This window comes from Oryctolagus cuniculus, chromosome 4 (assembly GCF_964237555.1).
Source record: "Oryctolagus cuniculus chromosome 4, mOryCun1.1, whole genome shotgun sequence".
Classification (NCBI taxonomy): domain Eukaryota; kingdom Metazoa; phylum Chordata; class Mammalia; order Lagomorpha; family Leporidae; genus Oryctolagus; species Oryctolagus cuniculus.
Genome location: NC_091435.1, coordinates 145,457,140 through 145,477,906, shown reverse-complemented (window position 1 = coordinate 145,477,906; position 20,767 = coordinate 145,457,140). Strand labels below are relative to the sequence as shown.

Here is a 20,767-nt window from a genome sequence, read left to right as displayed (position 1 = left end):
TTTGGGTAGATGAACACTTAGCTTGTTTCCATTTCTTAGCTACTGTGAACAGAGCACACCAAACCTCAGAGTGCAGATGTCTCTCTGATGGGTGGATTTCATTTCCCTTGGGTATATACTCAGGAGTGGGATTACTGGGTCATACGGTGGTTTAGTTCCTTGAGAAACCTCCTTACTGTTTTCCCACAATGGCTGTGCCAATCTACAGTCCCAACAGTGTGCAACTGTACCCTTTTCTCCACTCCTCACCAGAACTTGTTATCTTTCTCTGTGATAACAGCCAGTCTTACTGGAGTGAGGTGCTGTCTCCTGATGGTTTTGATTTGCATTTCCCTGATGATTAGTGATATTGAGCACTTTCCCATGTAACTGCTGGTCATTTGTATATCATCCTTTGAGAAATGCCTGTTTAGATCTACTGCCCAATTTTTACTTGAATTTTTTGTTGTTTTGCTATTGAGCTGTTTGAGTTCCTTATGTATTCCAGATGCTAATCCCTGTCAGAGGCATAGCTGTTTTAGTGTTCTAATTCTTCATGATTCAATCTTGGTAAGGTATATGTATCCAGGAACTTGTCCATTCTTGTAGGTTATTGTCGCTCCCCCACTCGCGGAGGAACGACACCAGACCCTGCGCTGTTCTCTTTCCCCGGCCCTTCCCGGGTTTGCTGCCGCGCCCCCGCTTTCGCGGAGGAGCGGCACCGGCGAGCTCTCCAACCGGCTCTCTCAGGGGGCCGCAGCCGCGCATGTTGTCTCTCTCCCCCCTTTTAAGGGGTTGGGTCAGGAATCAGCTAATTGACGAAACAGCTGTGTAAGATTTGTTTACTCTCTCAGCGCCATATGATGGGAGATCAGGTGCATAGAGTTAGTCTTGATAGTCTCAGTGGTCTAGTCTAGTCTCGGTAGTCTCAGTACTTACTCTGCCATGTTGCGGGAGACAGGCCCTGCTCCCCACAGTTATTTAATTTGTCACCATATAATTTTCTGATTGTAGTCTCTAAAAATCTTTTATATTGCTGTGCTTTCAGCCATAATGACTCCATTTTCGTTCTTATTCTATGTATTTGAATCCTCTTTTTTATAAGATTTATCTAGGGACTGACACTGTGGCATAATGGGTAAACCCATCACCTGCAGTGCCGGCATCCCGTGTGGGCTCCGGTTCAAGACCCGGCTGCTCCACTTCCGATCCAGCTCTCTGCTATGGCCTGGGAAAGCAGTAGAAGATGGCCCAAGTGCTTGGGCTCCTGCACCCGCATGGGAGACCTGGAAGAAGCTCCTGGCTCCTGGCTTCAGATTGGCCTAGCTCCAGCAGTTGTGGACATTTATTTGGGGAGTGAATCAGTGAATGGAACATCTTTCTCTCGCTCTCTCTCTTTCTCTCTCTCTCTCTTTCTCTCTCTCTCTTTCTTTCTCAATCTCTCTGCCTCTGCCTCTCTGTAACTCTGCCTTTCAAATAAATAAATATTTGGAAAAAAAAAAAAGATTTATCTATTTAAAAGGCAGAGAGAGAGGGAAAGATCTTCCATCCAACAGTTTACTCCCCAAATGCCCACAACAGCTGGTTTGAGGCCAGGCCACAGGCAGGAGTCTGTGGGTCTCCCTCGTGGGTGGCAGGGCCCAGATATTTAGGCCATCATCTGCTGCCTTCCCAGGTGCATTAGCAAGAAGCTAGATGGGAAACAGGAGCCCGGACTTGAACCAGCACTCCAGTGGCAGCTTAACCCACTGCACCACAACACCCACTCCTAAAATTGAGTGATTTGAAAGGCAGAGTGACAGGGGAAGACAGAGCAAGAAAGAGATCTTCTGTCCACTGGTTCACTCCTGCAACAGCCAGGGCTGGCCAGGCTGAAGCCAGGAGCCTGGAACTCCATCTGGGTCTCCAGTGTGGGTGGCAGGAACCCAGTGCATGTTAGCAGGAAGCTGGTTCAGCAGCAGCTGGAACTCAAATCAGACAATCTGATGATGTGATGTGGGTCATGGGCATCTCAAGTGGTGGTTTAACCCACTGTACCATAATAAATGCCCGCCCTCAATAACTAATTTGTTTATGCTCTGTGTTTTAGTATTTCTTTCCTTCTACTAATCTTGGTTTTGATTTTTTTTTCTTGTTTTTCTAGCTTCTTTAAGTGCAGTGATTAGTTGTTTATTTGAGAACTTTGTTTTTTTTTTTTTTATACAGGTAGTGATAGCTTTGTTAGTACTGGTTTTTGTTGTATCCTGTAGGTTTCCATTGTCATTCATTTCAAGAAATTTTTAAAATTTCTCCCTTCAGCCACTGATTGTTCAGGAGTAAGTTGTTTAATTTCCATGCATTTGTGTAGCTTCCAAAGTTTTTCCTGATTTCTGGTTGTATTGCATTGTGGTCTGTGGGAAATACCTCACCTGTCTACTCAAGGGGTGGACTCAGCCTCAGGAAGTGCAGTGCAAGTGAGAAGTTGTTAATAGTCTTGCAAAATCAGTGTCTGATGCGCAGACACACCCAGGGCAGTTACAGCAGAGCAGATTGTATCCTAGCACGCAGGTCCATGACCTGGTTCCTCACTGGCTGAGTTCTGTGGGGTGCACAGTCTCCCTAGACGTCACCTAAGTTAGAAAGTTACCTTCCTCCTGCCTTCTCTCTCATTTCCCTTGTGAGTTGGCTGCTCCCTAACATCCTGTTTGTATAGTGTGTTTGGTTAAGTCCACCAGACGGCGGCTAACAGTAATTTTCCAGTCTGTGTTGAAAGTGGGCAACCAGACATTTTCTTACATGGTCAGAAATGATGTTTGATATAATTTCTAATCTTGTAAATTTGTTGAGACTTGTCTTATGACCTACCATCTGATAGATTCTGGAATATGTTTCACGTGTTGTTGAGAAGAATGTGTATTCTGTAGCTATGGATGAAAAGTGCTATAGACATCATTTTTTTCTAGGGTACAATTTAAACTCTGCTGTTTCTTTATTGATTTTCTGTTTAAAGATTGTCCACTTCTGAAAGTGGGTATTAAAGTCTTTTATTATTATTGTACTGGATTCTGACTCTCCCTTTAGGTCTATTAATATTTGTTTTATGTATTTGCTATAATGCTGAGTGCATATATTTTTATAAGTATTATCTTCTCTTGCTGGATTAAATATTATTTTATCATTATATAATGATATATAATTTTATCACTATATAATGACTTTCCTGGTCTCAATTGTTTTGATTTAAAACTCTTCTTGGCCTGCACCGCGGCTCACTAGGCTAATCCTCCACTTAGCGGCGCCGGCACACCGGGTTCTAGTCCCGGTAGGGGCTCCGGATTCTGTCCCGGTTGCCCCTCTTCCAGGCCAGCCCTCTGCTGTGGCCAGGGAGTGCAGTGGAGGATGGCCCAGGTGCTTGGGCCCTGCACCCCATGGGAGACCAGGAAAAGCACTGGCTCCTGGCTCCTGCCATCGGATCAGCGCGGTGCGCCGGCCGCAGCGCGCCAACCGCGGCGGCCATTGGAGGGTGAACCAATGGCAAAGGAAGACCTTTCTCTCTGTCTCTCTCTCTCTCACTATCCACTCTGCCTGTCAAAAAAATAAAAATAAATAAATAAATAAATAAAACTCTTCTTATTTGATAGAAGTATAGCTGTTGATGATTTATTTTGGGCTCTATCTGCATGGAGTATCTTGCTCCATCTTTCATTTTCTGTCTGTGTGTGTCCTTAAAGATGAAGTGAGTTTCTTGTAAGCAGCATATAGTTGGGTCCTGTTTCTTAATCCAGTTGGTCACTGTGTATCTTCTAATTGGTGAATTCAGTCTATTGGTAATTATTGATAAGTAAGAAGTCTGCCATTTTGATAGTTTTATTTGTATTTTTTCATAGTTCCTTTCTTTCCCCTTCTCTTACAATCTTCATTTGTGGATAAGTTTTCTGTAGTGGTGTACTTTGATTGCTTATTATTTTTGGTGAGTCTATTTTAGGTTCTTGCTTTGAGGCTACCATGAAACTTAAAAACCGTCATTTGGTATAATAAGCTATCTTGAAATGATAATAACAATATTGATATAAAGGTAGGGAAAGAGAAAAAAACACCAAAGAGATTTAGAAATCTTAAGAGTTAATCTAGATTTGTGCTATCCTTCTCTACCTTTTGAATTTTCTGTTAAAATTGACCTCTTTCAATATTGCCTGTCTCCATATATTTTAATGTGGTGTAGTGTAATATAAAGATATAAATGATTAACATACCATGTTTATGATATTAGAACATCCTGGATTTTTTTTTCCTGGTAGTTATTCTTACCAGTGAGTTTTCTACCTTATGATATTTTCTTCTTACTTGTTAGTGTTTCTTTAACTTTTTAAAAAGATTTATTTATTTGAAAAGCAGAGTGACAGAGAGAGAGAGAGACAGAGATCTTGCATTGTTAGAGTCGACTGCCCAAAAAACGTCACCAAGAGACACGTCTCTTATGCAAACAGCACGGGGAAGTTTTATTGATTATCCAGCATGCTGGGGCTGTCTGATCATCATGAGCAGAGCAGCCCCGAATAACTAAAGGTTAGGGTTTATAAAGGCAAAAACCACAAAATCGGGAGGGGGGAGAGAATACACAGTTGCTAAGCGGTTGCTAATATCTTACAATCAGCAATTATGATCTTAAGACATAGACAAATCACATCTTCATTATTAGCCCAGGTAACCCAGGTGCAACCTTTCTACTTTTAAGCTTGAGCAATCATGCTAGGGGGTTTTTGTGCATTGCCAAGGGTGATGTAGTGCACTGCTATTGTCCGACTATTTGAGATCATAGTTTCAGACCAGAGTCTCACGGTGGGGGGGTTGCTTTCCCAGAATGCAGTCTCAAGTGCTCCAAAATGGAGTCCCTACTGTCAAGGTGCTACTTCACTCTGTTTTATTTTCACAGCTGCACCAGGAAGGTTTAAACCTGTAAGCTTAAGCTTAACTTTTTACACCTGCACATATACAATTTTAACTCTTCAGCATCTGCTGATTAACTCTCTAAATGCCAGCAATTAACGGGGCTAGTCCAGGCCACAGCCAGGAGCCAGGAACACCATCTGGTGCTCCCATGTGGTTGGCAGAGGCCCAAGCATTTGAGCCGTCTTTCACTGCTTTCCCATGTACATTAGCAAGGAGGCGAAAAGGAAGCCGAGCAGCAGGGACTTGACCCAGCACTCCAGTGTAGGATGCCAGTGCCACAGAGGCAGCTTAACCTGCTGCACTGCAACACCACTTCTGTGTCTCTTTCCGTTTGAAGAACTCCCTTTAGCATTTCTTGTAACACAAGCATTTCTTATAACACAGGTCTGCTGGTGATAAATCTCAGCTTTGGAATGTCTTTATCTCTTCCTGATATCTGAAGGATAGCTTTCCTGACTACAGTATTCTTGGCTGGCATTTTTTTTCCTACAGTACTGTAAAAGATTCATTCTACTCCCTCCTGATAAGGTTACTGCTGAGAACTCTGCAGGTGGGCTAACTGGAGCCCCTTTATATGTTATTTACGTCCTTTTCTCTTGAAGCTTTGAGAATCCTCTCTTTAATCCTGGAGAGCTTGGCCATAATATGCCTTGTGGTAGACTTGGTTGAGTTGCATCTGATGACCTTGACCTTCCGGTACCTGTATTCTATCTCTCTCCACATTTGGGAAGTTTTCTGTCATTATCTCTTTGAATATATTTTTATATCTTTTGGCATCCTCAAGTCTCTCTCGAATCCCAATAACTTGGATATTTGTTCTCATGCTATCTCATGTATCCCATAAGCTTTCCTCATCTCTCTTGATTCTTTCCCCTCTAACTGTATGTTCAAGCAGCCTGTCTTTGAGCTCACTGATTTTTCCTTCTCTTTGATCTATTCTGCTATTGATGCCTTCTTCATTTTTAATTCCACTTAGTATACTTTTCAGCTGAATTCCTGTTCGATTTTGCCTAATTACTTTCATCGCTCTGTCAAATCTTGGTTAAAACACTAAATTGCTTTTCTATGTTTCCTTAAAACAACTATTTTAAAATCATATGAGCATCTGAAAATTTCAATTCCTATTATATGTTTGGTTCCTGGAACCTCATTTTGCTGTGTAGGTGAGGTCATGGTTCCCTGGAAGTTCCTGATGCTTGTTGGTGTACAAGAATTTGTTACAGTAATCTGGCTTCATTTATGGCTGTCCTGGAAATTCTAAGCAGTCTTTTTTTCTCTGAGCCTGTGGATACTTCTGCTATTTCACCACTAGGTAGCACCCTAAGTTAACGTTTTACCCCAGGTCTGCTGTTGATGTTTTTACTGATTCAACATTAACAATACTTCCCAAACTCAAATATGTCTGAAATCTGCAGTTGATGTGTTATTCAGCATGTACTCGGGAAGTTTTTCCTACATGCTTCTTCCTGGGACTGTGGTAGTCCTGTGTCCACTGCCAGATCACAGAGCCCTCAGCCCGCCAAGATCAGTGTAGCAGCCTAGGGACAAGACCAGAGCTTACCCTGCTGCTGTGGGGGAAGCAGCTGTCAGCCACTGGTGACTGGGTGGGGAGGAAGACTGCTTACCCAAGTCCACAGAAGTCCAGTGGCACTGAGGGAAGGCCAGAGGCTCTGTGTGCAGGCAGTGGCCTGGGGACAGGGACCATTAGGATCTATTCAATGCTGAGGTCTGTCAGTCTGGCACTGAGTCCCAAAGCAGTCCTGTGACTCCTTGCTGTGTTCCAAAGATGGCAGGAGGAGTGATGGAGGCAGCTTCCCACTTACTAGACGGTCCCTAGGTGGCTCACGCCTGGACCCCACTATCACCAGGCCCTGTGCAGTCTTGCCAGTTCACACCAGGCCTGCAAGTCTGTTGGTGATATTCACCAGACAAGTCTGTTACCAGGGAGCAGGGTGTTACCTGGTACTGAGACAAGTCCAGAGACTGTCCTCAGGCACTTGCCTCTGAATAGAAGCCGTTAGGATCTGCCTAGGGCTGCAAACACTGTCCCAAGACAGCCCCATGGCCTCCTACTGTCTCCCAGAGTTGGAGGAGGGTGATAAAGGCAGCCCCCTGGCTGGTCACACCTGGATGCCGCTGTCATAGATCCCCACAGAGTCCTGGGGGTGACCCGCCAAGGCCACGGGAGGCCAGCAGGGACACCTGTCAAAGTGAGTCCAACCCACTGGAGAGCAGATCTCTGCCAGGTGCTAGGCATTATATAATAATTATCTCTGCTGTGTATTTTTATGGCATTTACCTATTGCTGTTTACGTTTGTTAAATTACACTGATAGTATTGTGCTGCTTTATCTTCAGTTAACAAGTTCATTTACTCCGAAGTCATTGTTAATGTATCGGATACTTCAGATAAAATAATAACATGGCAAATTAAAATAGCATCATAACAAATAGTTTACAAGACCCAATTGGGAATATAAAGGTGAATCTATGTACTAACTCTAGTTGTGATAATCTTATACTGCTACCCAAAGAAAGAAGAGTACAAATAAACACTACAGCAGTGAGTATCTGGAAATAGAATTCTGTCCAAATAGGTCTCTGTAGTGCCTTTTCTGTTATGAAACTTGGCCAAATAATGGCATGAAGTCATTGAAACTTTTGAATTATTTCAGAATACAGTGACTTTTTCTCGAACAAACCAAAAACAATGCCTTCTAGAATGAAATTAATCAGTTTTTTGATTAGGCATAAAAGCCACTAGAGAGACGTTTTGTATGCTGCTTATGGCAAAAACAGATGAGCTTACACCATTTCTAAGAAACTTAGAAAGATCATCCTCATGACAAGTGACAGGTGTCTCAGAAAAAAAAGCAAAATCACTTCATCCTGCAACCCTATTGAGCATTATGTAATCTCAGAAGTATACATTGTAGAAAAATCCTTCATCGAAAATCGAAGATGCTTTAAAACCTGGATTTCAGAGTGCTTTCGATTTGGGATTCTCTGATTTAGAGATAGATGTTCAATGGGGAACTATGCAAATATTCCAAAATCAGAACCCCTCCAAAATCTAAAACACTGGTCCACACATTACAGAACAGGGATATTCAGCCTGCATGGTGTTTACATGTTAGAGTCATTCCAGTATTTCACTTTACACTTGGAAGGATCCACTGACAACATAGTATGACTCCAATGAAGTCATCACCACCCAGATAAGAGATTACTCTTAGAGGAGAGAACTTCCGCTTTGATTATGGCCTTGTCTAAATAAGATCAGAGTTTGTGAACTCAAGAGGCTTCCATAGCCTTGGCAGCTCATGACAAGAGCCTTGGGTGATCACTGACGTCATAAATAAGAGTGTCAATTGTTAAATCAACAACGGGAGTCACTGTGCACCTACTCCCCATGTAGGACCTCTGTCCTTAATGTGTTGTACTATGCGAATTAACGGTAAAACTAGTACTCGAACAGTACTTTATACTTTGTGTGTCTGTGTGGGTGCAAACTCTTGAAACCTTTACTTAGTATATACTAAGTTGATCTTCTGTATATAAAGATAATTGAAAATGAATCTTGGTGAAGAATAGGATGGGAGAGGCAGTGGGAGATGGGATGGTTGCAGGTGGGAGGGAGGTTATGGGGGGAAAACTGCTATAATCCAAAAGTTGTACTTTCAAAATTTATATTTATTAAGTAAAAATTTTAAAAAAAGAGATTACACTTAAAGTCAGTCTGTAGTCTTCTCTTTCATTTCCAGAAGGAGTTAGCAGTTGAGAAATAAGTTTCTTGATATTGAGTGAAAATAAAAATTAGAAATACCAGCACACTGTAGCCCTTGAATGTGCAGTTTTGCATGCTGTGCGTAAACGACTCTGCTATCCAAACTGGCATATGCTGACTTCTGAGGAAAGAGGTGGCCATGGGGTTTCTAAACTAAGTGATGAAATTTTAAATGCTTCTTTAGGACACTGGTGCTGTGAGTAAAGATATTCTGTGGCTTGCTCAGATGGTATCATGGTGATGTACTCAGTAGCTGGATAGGGAAGTATCCAGCATGTCAGGCTAAATGCCAGCATTTTAATTGTGAAAACAAGGTGATAAAATTTCCTAAGGTGACTCGGTTGTGGTGGAGACTGCTCATCATTAAGAGTCTTTTCCTCTTAACAGAGAAAGAAATCATTTTTGTAATTACCCAAATTCTGTAGAAGACCTTGAAGAAATAACTTTTAGAGCTATGAGGCTGGGTTAGCAGATCCATTCACTTCTGCCAAGTGGAAGAGCCAGGCTTCCAGAATTTGATATGTTTATCGACTCATCTAAAGAAACAAATGCTTTAAATTTCTCTGTCTGCATTTAATCCACTTGTCAAGCAGATTTATGGCAGAGCTATCAAACAAATATTTCTATTCCTGGTGGCATATATTTGTGAATTAAAGATTTCCAATTTGATGGGGCCGGCACCATGGCACAGGTTAATCCTCCTCTTGCGGCGCCGGCATCCCATATAGGCGCCTGTTCTAGTCGCGGCCGGCTGCTCCTTTTCCAGTCCAGCTCTCTGCTGTGGTCTGGGAAAGCAGCAGAAGATGGCCCAAGTGGTTGGGCCCCTGCACCCCACATGAGAGACCTGGAAGAAGCTCCTGGCTCCTGGCTTCAAATTAGCGCAGCTCCAGCCTTGGCAGCCATTTGGGGAGTGAACCAGTGGATGGAAGACCTGTCTTTCTGTCTCTCCCTCTCATTGTTTGTAACTCTACCTCTCAAATAAATAAATAAAATCTTAAAAAAAAAAGATTTCCAATTTTATAGAATGTAAGTTAGGATACTGACTTACGATCCACCTTGTCTATCAAATGACTATAGATCCACTGGTGAAAGATTGTCAAATTTCATTTCTCTCATTGAGAGAATGTTATTCTAATTATTTATTTTAAATTTTGTTTGTTATAAAAAATTTAATTTTTATTTATGTAGAAATGGTAAACCAAAGATTAGAAAAATAGCTGTAATTAATATAGAACCAGCAGCTACATGCTTTTGCCACTAGATGGAGACGCTGCCTCGATAATCCAAAATGCTAAATTGGCAAATCTGAAAACGAATGTGTTGATTAGAGGGGCCACTGAATAAGGAGATTGAGGCTATGAATAAGTGTAATACAGGCACATTGTTTTGCAGTAATAGAAGTATGATAGCAGAGTCAGAAAACATGAAATGCCTTAGGGCTGGCACTGAACTGTGATCATTAAAGCCACTTCACCAGTTCTTGTCCTGGTTGCTTGATCCACTTCCAATGCAGCTCTCTGCTAATAGTCTGGAAAAAGCAACCAAAGATGGCCCAAGAACTTGGGCGCCTGACACCCATGTGTGAGACCTAGAAGAAGCTTCTGGCTCCTAGCTTGAACCTGACCATACCCTGGCTGTTGCAGCCACCTGGGAAGTGAACAAGCCAATGAAAACTAACTCTCTCTCTCTCTCTCTGTAACTCTAGCTTTCCAAACAAATAAATAAATCTTAAGAAATGTCTAACAAACTGCAAATTTTTAAAATTTGATCAAAAAGAAGAGAAAAAGAATTAGCAAAAATGAATACAAATTAAGGTTTCATAATTTTAAATGCAACAGGTATTCCATAAATAATTTTTTAAAAGTTTGAGATTATAAATGTAAAATTCGGTTTGGAAACTCAAACTTTAAAATAAATTTATATTCGAAACCAGGTAACATAAATCTAATGTTCAACAAAAATTTAATGCAACATGTATTGAAATTGACTTTAACTTGAGAAAGGGGTACATGGAATATGATAGTTGCATTCTTTTTTTAAAAAGATTTATTTGTTTGAAAGTCAGAGTTACACAGAGATAGAAGGAGAGGCAGAGAGAGAGAGAGAGGTCTTCCATCTGCTGGTTCACTCCCCAATTGGCTGCAACAGCTAGAGGTGTGCCAATCCAAACCAGGAGCCAAGAACTTCTTCCAGGTCTCCCATGCAGGTGCAGGGGCCCAAGCACTTGGGCCATCTTCTACTACTTTCCCAGGCCATAGCAGAGAGCTGGATCAGAAGTAGAGCAGCTGGGTCTTGAACTGGTGCCCATATGGGATGCCAGCACTGCAGGCAGCGGCTTAACCTGCTGTGCCGCAGTGCCAGCCTTGTGTTCTTTTTTTTTTTTTTTTAAAGATTTGTTTTATTTATTTGAACAGCAGAGTTACAAAGAAAGAGGGAGAAAGAGCTCTTCACTCACCTGGTTCACTTTCCAAATGGCTGTAATGGCCACAGCTGGGCCAGGCCAAAACCGAGGACCTGGAACTCCATCTAGGTACCACACACAGTTGGCAGGGGCACGTATACTTTTCTGCTTTCTGAGACACAGTAGCAGGTAGCTAGACTGGAATTTGAGCAACCACAACTTGAACCAGTGCCCATAGGGGATGCCAGTCACAAGTGGCCGCTCAGCCTGCTGTACCACAATGCAAACCCTGATAGATTATATTCTTAATGTTTATTTTTGTACTTGTAGATTCTATGCTAAAAATCCTTCATCTTTTTATTTGAATTTCTTCCAAGCTAGTGCTAAGAATACAGTGCTAAGACATATTCTGTCCTCAGGAACCTCAGAGTCTTGACTAGTTGGAGTCAGTAGAGAAATTAGGCCCCAGTTGATCCTCACTTCTATCTAATGCAAGAATCCTGTCAACTTCTGCCTAAGTACTTGTGGTGAGAAGAACCCACACTACTTCATAAAAACCCACTGCTCCATGGGGTTAATTTTAGGAAACCCCTCCTTAGAGTGGAGCATTTTGGAAGAAGGGCATTTCTGTCCATTGGTACAAGTTCTGTGCTCTGGTACCATGCAGAACAAGTCAGCTTGGTCCTCAGCCTGGTCGTCAGCCATCTAGAACGTGACCACATCTACACTCCAGTGTGGAGTTTTTCCTCCACATTAAACACTACTACCTCAGTAGTCTCTTTCCCAGTCATCTTGAATAGTTACTATTCCCTGTCTTGTGTCTTCTGCACATTTTATATTTATCTGTGAATTACAGACAAAAATACTTCTGTGAAATACTAATTAGAGACCTTTCTTGGGTTGATATTCATCTGGTGTTCAAAGCTCTGATTAGATTTGTCCATCCTAGCTGTGAACCCATATTTCTCTATCACAGAGATAACACAGAAATCTTCATTATACAGCTTCCAAATATCATTATTTTATCAAGTAATTATTGACCACCTGATATATGCAAAGCACCATATCAGATACTGGAATACCACTGAGAAAGACCTGGCCCATTGGAATTTAGAGGTGATGATCAAGGCTCCCGGGTGTGAAATCCAGCCACAGGGCTGAGTGGAGGCTCAAGCGGCGGGGGAGGAAGGAAGCCAGTGCCTGCGCCAGGGCTCCCTCTGGAGGGTGGTGCTCGAGCTCTGTGCTGGGCAGTTAGGAGTCAGCACTGGTAGCAGGGTGGGGTGGCAACTGTGAGGCAGCAGAAATCGGGCCTTCATCTGATGCTGGTTTTCCCTATTTTGTTTGAAAAGTACCCTCTTTGCTAAAGAATGCATACATAGAGAAGCCTACTCTTTGGAAGGTGTCCACATGTCTTCCCTTCTTTGTTCTTCTTGCAAAGGCACTGACTTCCTCCATGATAAAACCACCAAGAATACAGGGTTTCTGTATTATTAGACTATCAAAATAAAAGCCAAAAAAGTACCAAAAATGCTGCTTAAATTGCTCTTGCACTGCTTTCTTTGGAGGAAAAAATAGTTGAAAGGGATATTAAGTGGGTAGGAATAATCACAAGTAAAACTGAGGAGTGCACTGTATCCTCTTACTTCCAGGAGGGAAGCCTTTGTCTTCCTTCTCAAATCCTCCCCTCACCCTCGCATCCACAGTCCCATCCTATCCAAGGCCTTCTCCAGAGCTCCACTGCTGTAAACTCATTACAACCCTAGGTAGCAACACAAGTGCCCTTGGCCGAATACAGCTCAGGATACACATTTTCCCAGACAGGGGCCAGTCCTAGGGCACAGTGGGATAAGGCACTGATTGAGGGCCTGCATCCCATATGGGAAGCCTAGTTCAAGTCTTGGCTACTCCACTTCAGTCCTGCTTCCTTAGAGACAGCAGATGATGGCCCAAGTATTTGGATCCCCCACCACCCACATGGGCGAATCGAACAGAGTTTCTGGCTCCTGGCGTAGGCCTGGCCAGCCCTTACAGTTGAAGGCATTTGGGGAATGAAGCAGGGGAAGGAAGAGCTCTTTTTCTCCCCACTCCAGTCTCTCTTCTCCTCTCTCTCTCCCTTATTTTCCTGTCTCCCTATCACTCTGCCTTTCAAATAAATTTTTGTTGAAGAAGAATCTCAAACATTTGAATTTCCATAGTCTAGAAGACTAAGAATCTTCAAGACTACAATGAAAAAGGCTGCAGTAACCAGAATCATGCCCTCTTGATTCATACCACTTGGACAGCCCTCTTTCTGAGTAATCGGTGTCTAAGACGATCCAGCAGATACTTCCACCTCCCTTTCCTTCCCAGACTGTCCAGCCAATAAGCGTTACTTGAATCACTGCGAAGTGAGAAGTAAACAAATGAAGTGATGTGTAGGCAGCTGAGAAGTGAAGACTTATAAGCAGAGAATTTTTTTTCTTCTCAGAAGTATAGAGGCTGATTTAAAATATATAGATTTTAATGGGGCTGGAGATGTGGTATAGCGGATAAAGCCGCAACCTGCAGTGCTGGCATCCCATGTGGGATCCGGTCTGAGTCCCGGATGCTCCACTTCCAATCCAGCTCTCTGCTACGGCCTGGGAAAGCAGTAGAAGATGGCCCAAGTCCTTGGGCCCCTGCACCCACCTACATGGGAGACCCAGAAGAAGCTCCTGGCTCCTGGCTTCGGATCGGTGCAGCTCCGGCCTTTGCAGCCATTTGGGGAGTGAACCAGTGGATGGAAGACCTCTCTGTCTCAGCCTCTGCCTCTCTGTAACTCTGTCTTTCAAATAATAAATGAATAAATATTTTTTAAAAAAGTAAAATATATAGATTTTAAAATATAGTGTTAATTTGTACTGGAAATTACACTTCATATAATCAAAAAGCCAAAACGTAAATAAGTCCCATGTATATGTGTAATGTGGCCTTTGGTAAACTAACAAGCCATATCTAATGTTTTTGTTTGGTTTTGTTCTCCTTTTGGAACTAGGTTATTCAGAGAATATTCTACACAGTCAACAGATCTTGGAGTGGAAAAATTACTTCGACAGAGATAAGAAAAAGCAACTTTTTGCAAGTATGCCTCTCTGATAAAGCTGAAAGATCAAATTAAATAATGTTCTTATTTCACTTAATAATATTTAAGTGCTTACTGCATATGAAGTACTGTCACTACTTTCAGTCATTAAGCATTTGTCAGATACCTGTAGTCAGACAGTGGGATGGGGGGGTGGGAGATAAACAGAATAACCAGTGCACTGCAGACCAGAGGAGAGCAGTGTACAGACACCCAGGCCTGATGTGATAGATTCATGTGTAAAAGGTGCAGAGAAGGCTTCTCAAAAGGACTGGCACGTGATCTTGACCTTGGAAGATATCAGCAGCTTACCAAGATAAAGGTTAAAGGGAATTCCATTCAGAGGAAGCAGCGTAAGCAAAGGCTGGAATCAAGAACTGTCAAATGGTGTTGAAAGAGTGAATGGATACCGAGAGGGCTTGGGGCCAGGTTGGGAAGGGCCCTGCAAAAGAAATGGAATAATCTGCACTTTGTCCTTCCAGCAGTGACTCTTCATCCAGCTTCTGCTGCAGGGAGTACAGGATCTCTTTTTAAGAAAGACTACATTTCATCCAATCATTTTATTTATTTTACCAAATGAAAGAACAAATATTAACCACTAGTAGGAGCATTTTGCCAAGGTGATCCTCAGGCCTGACTAAGCTTAAAGAAAGTGGAATGGTTCACATTTGAAAGGAAAAGAAATGTTTTATTTTAAATGAATCATACTAAAAGAAACTTAAGCTAGTACTACAACCTTATTATTCTTTATTTTTCTCTGTTGTCACCTAGAACAGTCAAGGTAAGGAAGACTTGGCAGAAGCAGCAGTCCACAGTGGATTTACATTTTACGCTAAAGTCCATAGTCGTCATCACAGACATTGTTGATATTTATTGAGTACTTGATGTCTGCCTGGGCTCTCAGTTGGTATTATGGGATGTGTTAACCCACATGGCATATCAGAGTCCTAGGTACTCTGTTTCCAGTCCAGCGCCTGCTAAGGCACCCAGGAAGGCAGCAGATGATGGTTCCCCAAGTGTTTGGGATCCCTGCCATCTACTTGGGAGACCCATATGGAATTCTTGACTCCTGGATTCCGCCCGGCCCAACAGTGGCTATTGCAGCCATTTCGAGAGTGAACCAGTAGATAGAAGTTATCTTTCTCCCTCTGTCACTCATCACTCTGTTGGGCCCCTACACCCACATGGGAGACACCGATGGAGTTCCATTCTCCTGACTTCCGCCTAGCTCAGCTCCAGCCATTAGGCCATTTGAAGAGTGAGCCAGCAGATGGAAGCTCACTCGCTTGCTCGCTCTCTCTTTCTGTAACTCTGCCTTCAAATAAATAAATAAATCCTTAAAAATAATATAAAGAAAAAGAATGATGAAGGTAATTTTTCATGTTCCTGGAATACAAATTACATTCTATTTTGTAATATTTGAATCACTATTATGATCTTTTTTTTTTTTTTTTTTACTGATGATAACATTTGAAGCAGAAGGATAGTTGAATGACTTACATAAGATCTCAAAGCAAGTCAGTTGGTTAACTGGAAATAGAACTCATGGGTCCTGAATCCTACAGCACCTACTCTCCCCTCCCCACTTACTTCTCACCCCTCTTCTTAGTCTTCCTCTGGGTATGTGAACAAGTACTCATAAAACATTCAAATAATGTGAATATATCCAAATAATACAAACACATCGAGAGTAATAAGTAAGCAAAAGTCGCTGTTTATCTCATCAACTTGCCATTTTACTCTCCCAGAGGAAACATGTATTATTTGTGGCTTTATTGCCTTATAAAAATATTCAGTGTTTAGTTTTACTCTTTTTAATATTTGGATTCATACTATTGTTTTAACTCGTTTTGTCACTTAACAGTGTCAGGATTCTTTTAATTTCTAGTCATTAATCTAATTGTTTTAACCATTATATAATCCATTGCAAGGCAATACTAAAATTAATTCTTTATTCCTCTGTTGATGTTCAAGTTGTTTTAGGTTTTCTCTATCACAATGATGCAGTGAACATGCCTGTACTTTTCTCTTATGTGTATGAATAAAAATTTCTAGAGTAGACACGTGGAGGGAAGATCCTGGGTCAAATGCTGTGTGCATTTGATAGATTCTGTCAACTTACCCTTCCCCAAAGCCTGCATTACTTCATACTTTCGCCTGCACACTCACCAACAGTACCAGTAACCTGTCATCTTCATTTTTGTACTATAGCAGGTGAAATTGGTAATTCCTTGTTTCTAAAGATTTGTTTTATCCAACATACTCTGCTTCGTGCATGTTGTAAAATAAAACATCACAGGCAAGTTTGGTTAAACAGAAGAAAAAACATCTTGCCACCCTCATACAGCTAGTATAATTTTTGTATATATTCTTCTGATATTCCTATGTGTATATATAGATTTAAGAATTTGACATAGTTCCTACTGTTTATCTACATTTACACTCAACACTTCATGGTTTTACTTTGTTTCTATTTAGACATAATTTTTACTGGCTGTGTATTCTTCTATTGAGATGGTTCACCATAATTTAATAATTTTTGTTTTCAATTTGCCAAACATTTTTTAAAATTATTTCTTAGTCAAGAATTTTGGTTTTTTTCTCTACTTTGAGTAAATTTTATTTATCAAAGTCCCAATGCCCAAGAGCATTTCTCAAGCCTCACTTCTTTTTTTTTTTTTTAAGATTTATTTATTTATTTGAAAGACTGATGCGCTCCCCCAGATGGCCGCAGGGGCTGGAACTGGGCTGATCCAAAGGGGCCTGGAGCTTCTTCCAGGTCTCCCACACGGGTACAGGGGCACTAGGGCCATCTTCTGCCTTCCCAGGCCACAGCAGAGAGTTGGATCAGAAGTGGAACAGAGGGACTTGAACTAGCGCCCATATGGGATGTCAGCACTGCAGGCAGCGGCTTTACCCGCTACACCACAGCCCCAAACCTCACTTCTAAGACAAAAGCATTTTATAGGTCTAGCTTTGTTCATTTATTTGTTTCCTTTACTAGATATTACCAGCATTTACACTTTTTAAAAACTTTTTTTTTACAGATGTATTTATTTATTTGAAAGTCAGAGTTACACAGAGAGAGGAAGAGACGCAGAGAGAAAGAAAGAGAGAGAGATCTTTCATCCGCTGGTTCACTCCCCAAATGGCCACAACGGCCGGGGCTGTACCAGATTGAAGCCAGGAGCCAGGACGTTCATCCAGGTCTCCCATGTGGGTGCAGGGACCCAAGGACTTGGGCCATCCTCCACTGCTTTCCCAGGTGCATTAGCAGGGAGTTGGATCAGAAGTGGAGCATCTGGATTTTGAGCCAGGGCCCATATGGGATGCAGTCCACAGGAGGTGGCTTTATCCACTATACCACAGCACCAACCCCTAAAAAATGTTTTTAATCAAAGCAATACATTTATATTATGAAATAAACTTCTTTGCTCCTTATGTTTTTCATCTTCAATTTCATTTTATCTTCTATTAATATCAGTGTATATTTTCTTTTTTTAATCTCTGACTAGTATTTGCCTTTTTTTTAACTTTCCTTTTAATTTTCATTTTTGGCATTTCTTATAGAAAGTGTATACCTAGATTTGTTTTGGAGGTGTGACTTTATATATATTTAATCAAAAGTATTTTAATAGTGAGATTCAGCTCATTTATCTTTACTGTGAATATTAATATATATGTTCTTCTGCCATCTCATTTTGTTTTTCTAAGTTTCCTTATAATTTGTTTTTCTTTCAGACCTTTTATTTCTGAAAATACCTTCATTTATCTACCCACTTATGTGATAGTTTAGTTGACTATAGAATTGTGGGTTCAAAATCATTAGTTTTGGTATTTTCCTTAAGGTATGCCGTGAGTCAGGCAAGACACACATTCACTTCCAGCATAGAGTCCTGCAGCTCCAGCCGCCTTCCCTTCTGTACCAAGCCATGGAGCGTCATCTCAACTGCATGTTTAAGTAACCTTTATGGTGAATTTCATTTCATCAGGCCGGCGCCGTGGCTCAATGGGTTAAAGCCATGGCCAGCAGCGCCAGCATCCCATAGGGGCACCCTGGCTGCTCCACTTCTGATCCAGCTCCCTGCTAACTTCCTGGGAAAGCAGCAGCAGATGGCCCGGAGAGTAGGTCCATGCCAGAGACCTGGAAGAAGCTCCTGGCTCTTAGCTTTGGCCTGGCCCAGCCCTGGCTGTTGCTGCCACTTGAGGATGGAAGATCTTTCTGTCTGTCTGTCTCTCTCTCTCTCTGTCTGTCTGTCTGTAACTCTGCCTTTCAAATAAATAATCTTACAAAAAAAACTTCATTTCATTATGAAACCAAGTCCTATATGAGGATGCCGACTCTTCTTAATATTGCTTACATAACATTGAAAAGTTAAAAACCGTGTTAGTTAATGGCCATGTAATTATAAGCCTCTGGCCTAATTGTTCTGTGATTGACAGTCTAGGGATCTCTGGCGTGAGTCTCCTTGATGATAGCTCTTCACTTTCCCTGTGTTATCCAGCCTTTACTAAGCATATTATAGTGCTCAGTAAATGCTTGTGTACAAGCGGTCTTCAAAAAGTATATTAAGGAAAAACTTTGCATGGATTTCCATTTTGTTTTGCACCAAAATAAAATCCTACTAACTGGTTGTAACGCATCTGAACAGGGTCTAGTTTGAGGCACTAGGAAGAATAAGACGTCAGTTAGAAAAGAGCTCCTAGCACAGCAAGAAGAATTCTGTTAACACTGAAGCAACAACAGACATGAAACTGATGGTGAAGCATGGGTGGAAGAATGAAATCATTGATGTCCTATAAAAGGTTGATGGTGACAGTGCCCCAAAGAAGTCGGCAGTTTACACATGAATCATTGATTCCAGAAGTGTTTATGGTGAACATAAAGCTTACAAATCAGTAACTGATGCTATAAGTTTTTATGGTGAACATGAAGCCTGAAGCAGAAGACCATCTACATCAGTTTGTGAGGAAAAATTAATTTTGTCTGTGTCCTAAATGAGGACCACAATTAATAACAGACACGATAACCAACACCGTAGATATTTCAGTTGGCTGAGCTTACATGAGTGTGATCAAGAATTAAAGTGGAGCATTTTTTTGCTCAAATGGCTGCCAACACTGCTGCACCCAGTTCAGCTACAGACAAGAGCAGAGCTTTCAGCAGAAACTGTGAGCCAGCAAGATCACGATCCTGAAGCATTTCTTGGCAGAACCGGAACAGGAAATGGACCATGGCTTTCCCAGTGCAATTCGGAAGCATAGCACAGTCAGAGAGCAGTGCCTCAGAGGGGTGGACGTGGTCCAGTCGGAGCACAAGAAAAGGTGCTTGTGAACTGCGCGAGAGCGAAGGTCGGAGCCACAGCTTTCCGGGATGCTTAAGGCATTTAGCTTGTTGACTTTCTAAAGGGCCAAAGAATAACATTTGCTTATTGTAAGAGTGTTTTGAGAAAGTTCAAAGCTTTAGCAGGAAAATGCCCAGAAAGCGGCACCGCCACAGTGCTTCTGCTCTTCAAACGAGCAGTTTTGCAAGTTTCAGTGGGAAATCGTAGGCATCCACCTTAGAGTCCTGATTTGGCTCCTTCAAAATTCTTTTTGTTTCCTAGTCTTAATCTTTAAAGGACACATGTTTCTCTCTAGTTAATAATGTTCAAAAAATGTATTGGCATGGTTAAATTCCAAAGACACTCAAGGTCTTTAGGAAGTGACTAAATGGCTGGTGTCATCACTTACAAAAAATGTCAGATTTGATGCGACTTACGTTGAGAAGAGGTTTACATTTTTTATTTTTGCCCTTTAATTCCATTTCTTCACAAATTTTTTGAAGTCCCTTAGTATTGATCAGTTAATTAAAGGTATCAGGAAACTGCCTGTTAAAAAGTTCCTGGTTTGGTACCAAAACCAAAATTTTTCAGTAAAATTTAAAACAAAAATTTGCTATACTCTATAATGGCCAAAGCTGGTTTTTCATAATTTTAAAATTAATCCTTGTATTCATACCATTTCAGACTCTAGCCCTTTTGGAAGAAGAGGAAGATATAAACCAAATCACAGATTACTTCTCCTATGAACATTTCTATGTTATTTATTGTAAATTCTGGGAATTAGATAGTGATCATGACCTCTACATCAGCCAGGCCGATCTGTCTCGATACAACGACCAGGGTGAGTGATTCTGTAGATGCTGAGATGTTGAAGAGCTATGTAAACTGTCCCTGCTCATTTTGAGAAATTCTTGTTTCTTTTATATCTTATCCAAATCCTCTTTCAGGGCCAAGCATTTTTAAGTGGAGGTGAAGCAAAGATAGTGTGATACTGTTTTTTTTATTTAGAGGCCAGGTCTAAGGAAAAAAGATTCGGAGGTAAGTTGTCAGTCTTGGTTTTTGTGAATTGACAAGCCTTCATGGTGATGTGTGTGTTCTGAGGATGAAATAAGCAGGATCTATACCTGGATAAATCTGTCTTGAAGAGATTAGATATGCACCTCTATAATATTTTCTATGCAAAAATATTTCTAGGAAAACCCCAAGGATAAAAATAATGTTTCTGCCTTGACAAATTTTATTTTTCAA

At 41.4% G+C, this 20,767-nt stretch overlaps 1 protein-coding gene across 4 annotated transcripts in view; it reads left to right on the top strand.

The window, feature by feature from the left end:
* Positions 1–20,767, top strand: part of PPP2R3A (protein phosphatase 2 regulatory subunit B''alpha) — a 210,135-nt gene that overhangs the window by 153,248 nt on the left and 36,120 nt on the right. For all 4 annotated transcript variants that reach the window (XM_051818617.2, XM_051818618.2, XM_070072785.1 and 1 more), the window contains 2 exons: positions 14,109–14,195; positions 20,204–20,360. In XM_051818617.2, the coding sequence (XP_051674577.1) occupies positions 14,109–14,195; positions 20,204–20,360 (244 nt within the window). The remainder of the gene's footprint in view (positions 1–14,108; positions 14,196–20,203; positions 20,361–20,767) is intronic.